The sequence below is a fragment of the Gavialis gangeticus genome, unplaced genomic scaffold, assembly GCF_001723915.1.
Source record: "Gavialis gangeticus isolate Ggan-Ray unplaced genomic scaffold, GavGan_comp1, whole genome shotgun sequence".
NCBI lineage: Eukaryota > Metazoa > Chordata > Crocodylia > Gavialidae > Gavialis > Gavialis gangeticus.
Genome location: NW_017728994.1, coordinates 34,283,909 through 34,295,087, shown reverse-complemented (window position 1 = coordinate 34,295,087; position 11,179 = coordinate 34,283,909). Strand labels below are relative to the sequence as shown.

The window sequence follows — 11,179 nt, the reverse complement described above, 5'->3', positions numbered from 1 at the left end:
TACAACAAAAAAGTTAGATAATTAACTTTCTAGGGGTGTGGACCTTACTGTGTTTGATGGTAGGGTTGCCAACCCTCCAGGATTGCCCAGGAGTCTCCAGGAATTAGATATAATCTCCAGGAGACTGATGAGAGTCACCCAGAAAATAAATGATAGGGCATTCATTAAAATAAATATTAAATGCTGAACCCAATTTATACAGTAGGCCAGTGGATTTTTAAAAGGTAATAATAATGTACATTTGCCTTCCTGAGTACAGTACAGTAGATCAGTCATTAATATCACTACATCATGTGATGACACCTCCTGGAATATATTCAAACAGAGTTGTCAACCCAATTTGATGGATATACTGTTCTAAGCTTAGGAAATGGAGGGGAACTGACAGATGATTCTATCCTGATCCCAGGAGAAAGTTCTGAAAGGCAAAATTTCTAATCAGGAAACAACATTTGTAATCTAGGTCTCTTTTTCAGTGTATCAGATAGTACAGTGAGAGGAGCTGTAGTAGAACTCTGGATCAGTACTCCGGCTTAGTCGAGTACTGACAAAAGTTTTCAAGTTTTCTATCTTTGGGTACTGACTTGAATTTCTCAGAGAGCCCTGATTTTTCAGAAATTGCTATACAAGCATTTGCTGAAAATTAGGCCTCTTCCCTGTATCTCAATGATGTGTCCTATATACCAAGACATGCCAAATCACTAGTCACCTTTGAAATTCTTTGATTTTATCCTTATTTACCTTGTCAGATCCATAGTTTGCAAAGCAACAGCTGAAGTCATCAAATCCCCAGCAGAAGGTTTTGTTCCAAAGAGGGGGAATCAACACTTTGTTTCTCTCAACAGCCAGAATGCTTTTCTCCGTATGAACAATGTGTCCAATGGGTCCTTTGGGTGACTCTGAGAGAAAGACACATATCAGAGCTCATCCTGTTATTAGAATGCTAAGAGTGATTTTGTTCTCTCATGCCGCTGACAGCGGTTGTGAGTCTTCATAACCATGCTGAGTTCCAGAACCACAGCAGAAACCCACCCGAGGAATGAGATGGAGAGACCATGATAGGTGGAGCTGTGAAAGCAAATTGCTGTCTGAGGTATCCTGTGAAAATCATGAAGTGTTTGTCCCAAGTTTTACGGGACTGGTGTTGGCTCTCTCATATGTATAATGCCTTATTCTATCACATGAACCTGGACTATATAGGTCAACTGCTTGTCTACTGTCAAGACTAGGATAAGAACTCCCTCAAACCCATGAAATGTTAAGATGCACTAAATCACTGAAGGGTAAATGAGGACCAACAGAGGTGGGATGAAGGAACAAGTGTACAGGACCATCTATAGTCATTTTGACTGTGAGTGTTTCCCCCCCAGCATAGAGCACTGTCCACAGTATCCCCTTGAAGGGTGGGAGGGCACGTGGAGTAAATGGGAGATGGAAAGAAGTTTGACTTTGGCAGCTTTACAGATCACCAGTTTGCAGGAAGGGCTGTTATGCAGGTGGGAAGCATACTTGAAAAGTTATGTAATTTGGACAATCACTTTTTGTTGCCTGTTTATATCAGCTTGCCTGTCCTGTTGTCTTATACTTTTAAAGTGCAAAGATAATCTAAAGAGCCTACAATGCCTAACACATGTGGCCCCTAATCCTGGATGGGGCATTTAGGCTCTACTGAAAGTAGAACTGGTAGCAACGTATCTTTCAACAGTCCCCTCCCCCAAAAACAAAAAACTAAGCTAAACTAAACAAAAACCCATGAATGTACTTTTTGAGTACTCATTATTTTTCTGAAACTAAAAATTTCAAAAAGTGTCAAAATGTTGATGTTTGTATTTTCCTTTCATCTTCCCTTGCAACACAATGGATAGTGGTATGATTTGTGGTTTTCTTGTACCTATAAAAATACAACTCTACAAAAAAGGTTTAAATTTTTTACATTCTTCATGACCTGTTTTTTTTTTTTTTCAACTACTTCTCTCAATGTGTAGAAATAATTTCTAAAGGACATAGTAGCAGGGATGCTGCTGAGACCAATTTAATGTTATGCTAAAATAGATATTTTTGAAGATGCAGGGGTCAAAAACATCCATATTTACTCCTGCACAGAGTATGCACTTGTTAGTATATGAAAAACTGCTGAATTCCTAGTTACCTTTGAGAGTAACAGGAGACATCTTCAGATTTTGCAGGCTGCTGAGTAATGGAGGTAAAAGTCCACTAGTATGAGGTGCCAATGCAGACTCTTTCCCTGATGCACTTTTTCCTTGAACATTTCTGGACGGATGATGTTTAGTGAAGAGCTAAAATAAAGAAAGAACAAAAACTGATTAACTGGTTTTCAGGGACTTGAGCAGTATGGAATTGAATTATACTTGAGTGCCTAATAGGTAGAATGAGGTATCATCTCTACTACCAGTCCTGACTGCCTTTTCCTCTAGACCAATACAGCTACAACCTGGATACCTGACACATGGAAGATATCAAATTTTAGCTGATTTTTTTAAAATGAAATTTTCATATTTTCCCAAGCAGGAAGCAACTGTGACCACCTGAAACATGAGATCCCGCTCCTGCCTTTGTTTCAAGGTAATTTCCATCATCACAGATCCTCACAGGAGGTGAGAGGCTTCATACCAGCTAAGAACTGAATGCCCAGAGGAGTTTTCCATCTACTGACTCTTCTGTGAAATCCTATGAAATTCAAACTTTCGTTTCTACCCAGGAGAACTTTTACAATCGTTTCTCCAATGCCTGACGAAGCGTGCTTGTTTCCGAAAGCTTGCAATTAAAGACATTTGGTTGAAGAGGCTTCTGGACTTCTGAGTCCATTTCCGGTTCAATCTACTAGGTACATAAGTAGACTTAGGTACTTAAGTGTGATTCTATTCCACTCTGCTCAAGTCCTCAAAAGAAACAGTTAATCAAAAGGGTGGGTGGGTCTTCTTCCTCTTAGCTGCTTTTTGTGACTCACTCAAATGCCAGATGATGGTGCATTACAAAAATTGATGCATCAATAGATTTTCAGGAACTTGAATGGGGTGGAATAGAATTGCATTCAACAGGTGTAGCATATTCTGGCCCTTAAAACAGATTTCTTAATGTCTTGGAAAAACAGGGAAGTTTAACAGGACTAGAAGAAAGATACCGTTGTGCCAGCCTGACTTCAACTGCAGGAAGAATAATAAAATGGCTGTTACTGGACTCAGTTAACTAAGAATTAATAAAAAGCAATTAAATTAATACCAATCAACATATGATAATGGAAAATGAATCTTGTAAAACTAATTTGACATAAGTTTTATGAGATTACAGGTTTGGCTGAGAAAGGTAATAAAAATGATGTAATAATTTAAAACTTCTGTCAGGCAATTGCCATACAACATTTTGATTAAGAAACTAGAACAATAAAAAAATCAACATGGTATGTATTGAAGGAATTAAAAAGGAATTTAATTCCTTTTTAACCAGTAGGTCTCAGCTTTAACTGTAAAACAGGGAATAATTATATATGAGCTGTTATGTAGCAGTTGTTTCAAGGGCATTCCCATGTGGATCATCATAGTTTTAAAAATGGCCTAAAAACATGATAAATTTGGGTCAAGTGTAGAGATGACACAAATGTGAGGGATTGGTAAATGAAAAGGACAGGTCACTGATAGAGTAATTGGAATGGTTTTGGTAGTTGGGTGCAATCAAACAGCATGCATGTCAATACAACCAAGCATAAGACACATCTAGAACTAAAATGCAGGTCAGAATGAAGGACACTATGTTGGGACACTGTACTTCAAAAAAGATTTGGAGGTCCTGGGGCTAAGCAGCTGGACATGTGCTCAACAATATAGCTAAGGAGCCTAATATGACTTTCATGTATAAACAGGCAAATCCTGAATATGGGTAGAGAGGTTATGTTCCTTCTGTGTTTTGTACAAGTGCACTATGACAGGAATCTTGTGTCTAGTTTTGGTGTATGCAATTCAAATGGGATGATGCTAAATTAAACAGGATTTAGCAAGGAGTCATAAGAATAATTGAAAGATTAGAAAACGGGATGTAGAACTGTCAGGCTCAAGTGTCTCATTAATTATAATATTCTAATAATACTAGCCAATTGCCCTTCAGGAATGATGGTGGGGGTGCAGAGCACCTCCACCTCCGTCTCCCAGGAGCAGGATGGGGAGGGAACCCTGCCTCTCCATCCCCCTTGGCCAGCACCCCATGCCACTGCCATCTGCAGGAAGCAGGGCCTGGTGGGGGGGAAGAGGAGGGGTTGAGGGGGCAAAGCCAGCAGTGCTGGCCTCAACCCCCCACTCCAGCTGCTCCATCCCTGCGATCATGGTGGCAGGCCACCGCGCCACCGCCTCCCATCTGGAACACTTTTGGAGCACTCTGGGTGTTTCAGACAACCAATCAGAGTGCAAATAAAGTGTTACAGACAGATAGACAGACAGGCTAAGACTTTTATAATATTAGAATGATCATTAATGTTTTTTCCAGTTTGTTTAAAAATGTATTTCTAGTCATATTACTTCTTATGCACTATAATAAATAAATTGGTTTTTGAAAGAGAGTGCCACTGAAGTCAGAACAGTTAGGGAGGGATGCCTTAAAACTAAAAAGGCTGAGAACCATCATACATTAAACTGAAATGTGTATTTTGGTGGCATATTTCAAGCATGCCAGCAGAATAGGTCTGGTTTAGTTATCACTTGTATAGGCTGACCATAAGGAAATCCAGGCCTCATCCAGGACACTGCCCTCCCCCTTTCTTCCTCCCCACAAAACTCTCACAAGTCGATGGGTCAGGGCTGCATCTGGGCAGGCAGTGATGCCTGCCTGCCTGCAAGGTGCTCCATGACTCTCCAACTGTTCCACATGCCCCTGAGTTTTTGGGATGCCCATTATAATTCTCAAGAGCCGGCCAGGACCAGCCTCTGACATCCAGCATTGTTCCAGATAAATTGGGACGTATGGTAAACCTACACTTACACCACGTTCATACTGCTGTGCCTGCACTGACTTCAGAGGAATCATTCCTGATTTACCAGATCTAACTAAGTCTAAAATCAAGCCCTTAATTTCTTGCAAAGCACTTTTCAAGCATTGATTAAAACAAGGTTCCAAACTGAAGGAAAACTATGTGGAATGGACATCATAAGGGTTCCATATTTATTGGCTCTCATTGAATCTAAAATACATTTGCTCACTTCAAAATTTGTAAAGGACATTTTTCTGTCTTCCAGCCTTGCAGGACCACCCCCAGATCCAAGCATCACATGGAGCTCTCTCTTTCCCATGCAACATCACCAGTGACAAAGATTCTGCATTCTGCCCTCAAGGACACCTTCCAAATCAGATGTCTTCTCAGTCTGCTGTCAGCTACAACTGTGCTAGTTCCATGCCCCACTTCCCCTCTTTGCCTGCCACCTTTTATCATGTGTCATTTATACCTGTGTAAAATGGGGGCTAAAAATACTACTAGATCCAAAAATGTAAATGCTCTGCTATTTACCTACACTCCTGTTCAGCCCTGATATTTAATATGCTGAACTGAGTGGATGTGGAAGAGGGAAGTTCATAGTGTACCTGTTTTGGTATCTGCCCGAAGTTGCTGACGAAGCCCAGGATGGTGCTTTTAATCAGAGGATCACTAATGCTGTTGAGGTCCATCTTGTCTCCATAAAAATAAGGATGAAAGGTGTTAACTGCCTCCACCGCAGCTGAGCCATGTTGCTTATAACCAAAAATCAGATCAATCCAATGATGAAGATGTGCACTGACATAGTCACTTTCCAGAGCCTGAAACCAACAACGAAAGCTTGTTCAACAGAGTGCATCTCTTTGAAATATAATTAACATCCTGAATTGAGAGGTTAAATTTCCTACAAAGCATTTAGATTTAGAAAAGAGTGAATATGGATGCTTCAAATTCCAATCACTTCTCAGGATACATGGGCTTTATAAGTAATTGACCAAAGAGGCTAAGGGTATGTCTGCATAACAATACAAAGGTGCAATTCTAGGATATATCACCGTACCCATACTAACTTGATTTAGGTACAGCTATAGGTATACAGCAGTAAAAATTCAGTGACAAAGGCTTTAGCTTTTACATGAAACCAAAGTACAAACATTACAGCGTTCCCGGGTACTGATTGCTAACATATGCTGAATCTGGTGCTGCTATATCTTCTCCTCTGTTGTTAACAATGCTATCTAGATTAATTTAATACATGAGATGCTCACTGAGCAGTTGACTAATTAGCGGCACAGTAAACATCTTGGCTTCTACACGTATGCCTCTATTAGCCTGGAGTAAACTAATTTACTCCACAGCAGGATAGTACTTGTATTTACAAGTTGTATTTACAAGTACTATCCTGCTACAGAATAAAAGATCTGCAGCAGTGCATGTGTAGACACTGGAGGGGCTGGTTGGAGCATGAGGTGCTTCAGTGCAGGGGCTGCCTGCTGGCTTGCCCCCACACTGAAGCTCCCTCATGCCTCAGCCAACCCCCCTACAGCATGTTGAACTGGGGGGAGCAGTCCCAGGCTGGAAAGCTGGCCCCTGGGACCCCCTGCCAGCCAGAGCCGCTCTGACCCAGCTCCACATACTGCACACGAATATACTGTGGAGCTTATTGCTCCAGAGTTAATTGCTCCCAGATGCAGCATTTGAACGTACACCCGGGAGCAATTAACTCCGGAGCAATAAGCTCTGCAATTTCTTCTTGCTCCGTAACAGCATGTAGACGTACCTACATGGTAGCATGATATCTACGCAGTGACCTTCATTCCATTGCATAGACATATCCTAAACAGGTTAATGTGTCTATCATCTGCCTCTACAGACCTGCATTCTGTGCTTTGTTTTGGTCAGAAATCCAAGTAAGCTTAATGGCTTCAACCTAGGAGATATTCTGGCCCCATTATAACATCAGTGAATGGTTCCATGAAATGAGTTTTCCCTTCTCAGGAGGGGCACAGAAGTTGTAGGTGGTGCTGTAGGTCAGGACAGAGGGGTAATGGTAGAAGAGGAGTGGAGGGTGCTGCTCTGAGGGGTAATAGAAAGGCCATGTATGACCCAGGAAGAGAATAAGGAAGATGAACTGGTGAGTTGTTTGACTGAAGCTCTAAGAACTCTGTGGTCCTGATCAGCAAATCCAATCACATTTTGGACTGAGTGACAAAAGCCACCAAATTGGAGCTGATAAGAATTACAACACCAAAATCCCTTGCCCTAAAAATCACAATGGAAGGCTGCTGGTGTCTCTTCCAAATTTCTTTTTAGAGGTCACAGGATGCAGTTACATGAGATGCTACAAAAGCAGTAGCCTAATTCTACTGTACATTAAAGCATCACAGCAAAAGCCATGCTATAGCACTAATCCATGGTGGAATTAACCTACTGTGTATTAGTGTCACTAAAAAGGCATGTGCTGGTGCAACTGCATAGTAGTGCAGGTTACTGTGCATTAAGTTAGTACCTGTTATTACAGGTACTAAACTTAATGCGCAGTAATCATTATATATTAAAGCAGGTGTAGATGTATCCAGAGGGAACTGGCTAATTTAGATAGGCTTGACTTTACCAACCTTATTTACACGAGATGAAATTACTACACAAGATGAACAGCCATAACAAAAACCAGAGAGGTTCAAAGGGAGTAATTACAAGCAACTATCCCTCCTCCCTTGGGGGCTCACACAAAGCTGCACGTGGACAAAGCAGGATATGTAGCTGGAAAGATTTGTAACGACTTGTTGACAGTGTGAAGGATGGACAGGCAGATTCATGTCCCTTCTACAGCCCCCAGAAAGCCAGCCCTACCCTGTGTAAGTGCAAATTAGGGTGCCTATACTTGTGCTCCAAACCACTCTAATTAGAATGTGTCAGAGTAGACTTGATTAATCCCAGACTATTAACACCAGAGCAGACTCGATTAAATGAGCAGACTTGATTAATCAAGTGTTCTGCAGCATTCTAATTAGTAAGCTACAGCATGCCTCACCATCACGTGTGTAGTGTCCTGCATTTCAAAATGGCAGTACAGGTGTTTTAACTAAAACTCAGAGAACAAGGTTTAGTTGAACTGCGTCCCCCATGGCCATTTTGAAATACAGGACACTGAATACACCTGATGCTGTGGCATTTTAATTAAAGCTACTGTTCAGGAGTTGCTTTAATTAACCCTCTTCCCACCGCAGAGCACGTGTATAGACAGCCATAGTACCGAGGCTTCTTTCCATCTTTCCCTAATGCCTAAGACAGGCTTCTGGGGTCTCTCAAAGTGGTAGTGTGGCACTATATTCTTTCCAAGCCAGGGCTGTGCCTTCCAGGCCATTCATATTTGCCCAGTGACTTCAAACAGCAATGGACCATGTGTGTGCTGTGTTATTAAAAGTGCTGTAACTGGTCTGACTGTGGAGTGATCCCTCATGCTGAATTAGAAGATCTCCCAAGCACACCATCCCACAGCACACATCAGAAAGAAGCACGCTAATGGGTGCCAAAAGAATGGCTCATTTCACAGAGCAGATACTTAGTCCAGTGCATCTGGTCTAAATTACCCTGTCCACAGCTATAATGATTACATGTTAGCAGAGAGAACAAGTGTGTCATACACTGCAAACAATAGGAAAACATTTATGCCTAGGCTCAAAACTCATTCTCATTAATGGAAGCAGTTAGTATATAAATTACATACTGTAAACTTGGCTTAGCACTCTCAGGAGAGCAAAATAAAGTGATGAATGAATTCAAATGCAACCAAGTGACAGGTTAGTATGTAGCGGAAAGTTAGGATTTTACCTATATTTGGCCCACCTATGAAAAAAGAGAGATGCACGTTAACATGAACCACAGGGGTTTGCTTTAAACACTGCAGAGCACCTCGTCTTTTAAGCATGGTACAGGGGGCTGAGCTGGGAGGTGATGGTAGAATAGCTACAGCTCCAGAGGCCTGAGCTTGGGCCCCACTATGGACTTGGGCTAAATACCACTCACCCTCTGGCAATGCAGCTATAAATGGGTACCTGGTCCCTGGACCAGGCTGGGGGACCAAAAATGACCAGACATGAGGCAAGTCACATCATTCCCTTGTGTAGCTCCAGGTTTGGGGATGTTCCCATTTTATCCAAATGGCCTTCACAATTTCTAGTGTACAGAAAGTTGTCTTAGAAAAAGTATCTGCCTCTTCCTGGTAAATTCTGGATGGTGACTGGCTTAGGACTCAGGCGACCTGTCCCTGCTACACCCTTTCTGTTTGACCTTGTTCAAATTGCTTACTCTGTACAATGGTTCTTTATCTGCTAAACAGGGATAAGGAGGCCTCCCTTATCCTTCCTTTGTGCATGTAGATTGTAAACTGGAACAGCCAAGTGCTGCGCCTCACCACTAGAACTGGTCAGAAAACAGAAATTTTATTCTAGGGGAAATTATGCCAATTTGAAATGCATTTCCTGTTCATACTGGAATGAAAAAAATGAAATTCTCAAATGTCTTATACAATGGAAACTAAAGAATTTTCATTTGGAAATAATGACTTGTTTCATTTTTGACAATATCAAAACCATATCATAAAATATTAAATGTTATCTTTACCTACATATTATGGTTGAATTCACATTTTAAAATTACATTAAAGTTGCAAGGAAAAGAACAATAACATCAAAATAAAATGTTTCTTCATCATCAAAATGAGAATGTTGGAATGAATGGTTTTGAGGTGTTCTGATCAAACCTCTCACATTTCTGCACAACATTTCTATTCCAAAAGAGCTGCATTTTTTGATGGAAAATGGTTCAATCAAAAAATTTTGACCAACTCAACTCTCTAAATATCTATGTGGTTTTGAAAATCATGAGCTTGGGATCTTGTCAGAACTTTTAGGTGCTACTGAAATACATATTAAACAAAAAGCACAAATATTTATATTGTTACTGTAAAAGGGCTGGTTAGTGACTGAATAAATTAAATGGATTGATTTGGGTTACTAAAAGGTGTAGAGACATGACAATGAATCAAGTTACTATACTTGGAGACACTTGAGACCATAGCACTAATAACAGTGGGTGCATCTACACATGAAATTAAGGTGAAGCAATAAACTCTGGAGCAGTTAGAGCCTAAGTAAACTGCTACCAGGTGCATTTACATATATGCCTATGACAGCAGCAATTTGAAACAAGGTAGAGCAGGCCTGGGCTGGCAAGGGGGTGGGGGAAGGGAGGGTGCCGGGGGAGTCAGCCCTGGGCTTCAGGTGATGGCAGCAGGTGGCAGAAGGGCTGGCTGGGTCATGAGGGTGCTAAAAGCACAGAGCCACGGGGCTAAGTGGCAGGCAGGAGTCTGGCCCCTGCCTGGTTACTGTCTACATGTGCGTTTCAGTGCAGTAAATTACTCCGCCATACAACAGCACTATCTTACACAGCAGCTAGAGGGGGTTTGAACCTAAATCTCCTGCTTCCCAAAAAAGTACCGTACCAATCAGACCAAAAGCTATTCACGGAGTGCTGCCAGGGCTCCTGCCCGGGGGGGGGGGGCGCAGCCTTCCCGGGGCTTGTCTGAGGCCTTCACCCAGGCAGAGCCCATGGGGGGGCTGGCGTCCCCCCACCTCCTGGCCTGTGGGAGCTACCCAGCAAGGTCTGGGGGGGCAGGGATTGGGGACCCCCACACCGGTCCTGCAGGCACCCACCTTAGGGGCCTGGAGGTGCAGGTGAGGGAGCTTCAGGAGGAGGTTAGCAGGCTGAAGAGAATCAGGGAGGCAAAGGAAGAAATTGACAGCTATTTCCTTTCCTCGCAGGGTCACACACCCAAGGAAGAAGCACCCCGGGAGGTGCCCTCCACTGCAGAGTGGCAGACGGTCACCTCCAGAACCAGGGCTGCTCATAACACAGCAGTACCAGTTCCTCCAGTCCAGCTGGAGAACAGGTACGAGGCCCTGGCAACTCTGGAGGAGAAGGAGGGAGAGGAGGCAACTGGAGAGGAGGCAACTCCATACTCTCCACGTTCCGAGCAGGCCGAAGAGCTAAGCAGGCCAGGAGGAAAAGGCGTCGAGTGATCGTCATAGGCGACTCCATCCTGAGAGGTACAGAGGGCCCCATCTGTCACCAGGACCCCTTGACACACGAGGTCTACTGCCTACCTGGAGCAAAGATTCAGGACATGAAGGGGATGATCCA

The 11,179-nt window shown here is 42.6% G+C and overlaps 1 protein-coding gene and 1 long non-coding RNA gene across 2 annotated transcripts in view; one reads left to right on the top strand and one right to left on the bottom strand.

Moving 5' to 3' along the window:
* The window catches only part of WDFY4 (WDFY family member 4), a 376,632-nt gene that overhangs the window by 39,779 nt on the left and 325,674 nt on the right, over window positions 1-11,179 (bottom strand). The window contains exons 54-56 of the mRNA XM_019502557.1: window positions 5,584-5,796; window positions 2,150-2,297; window positions 742-899 (exon numbers count right to left, since the gene is read on the bottom strand). Of these exons, the coding sequence (XP_019358102.1) occupies window positions 742-899; window positions 2,150-2,297; window positions 5,584-5,796 (519 nt within the window). The remainder of the gene's footprint in view (window positions 1-741; window positions 900-2,149; window positions 2,298-5,583; window positions 5,797-11,179) is intronic.
* Window positions 10,351-11,179, top strand: part of LOC109287456 — a 15,159-nt gene continuing 14,330 nt past the window's right edge. The window contains exon 1 of the long non-coding RNA XR_002094870.1: window positions 10,351-10,360. This is a non-coding gene — a long non-coding RNA (uncharacterized LOC109287456). The remainder of the gene's footprint in view (window positions 10,361-11,179) is intronic.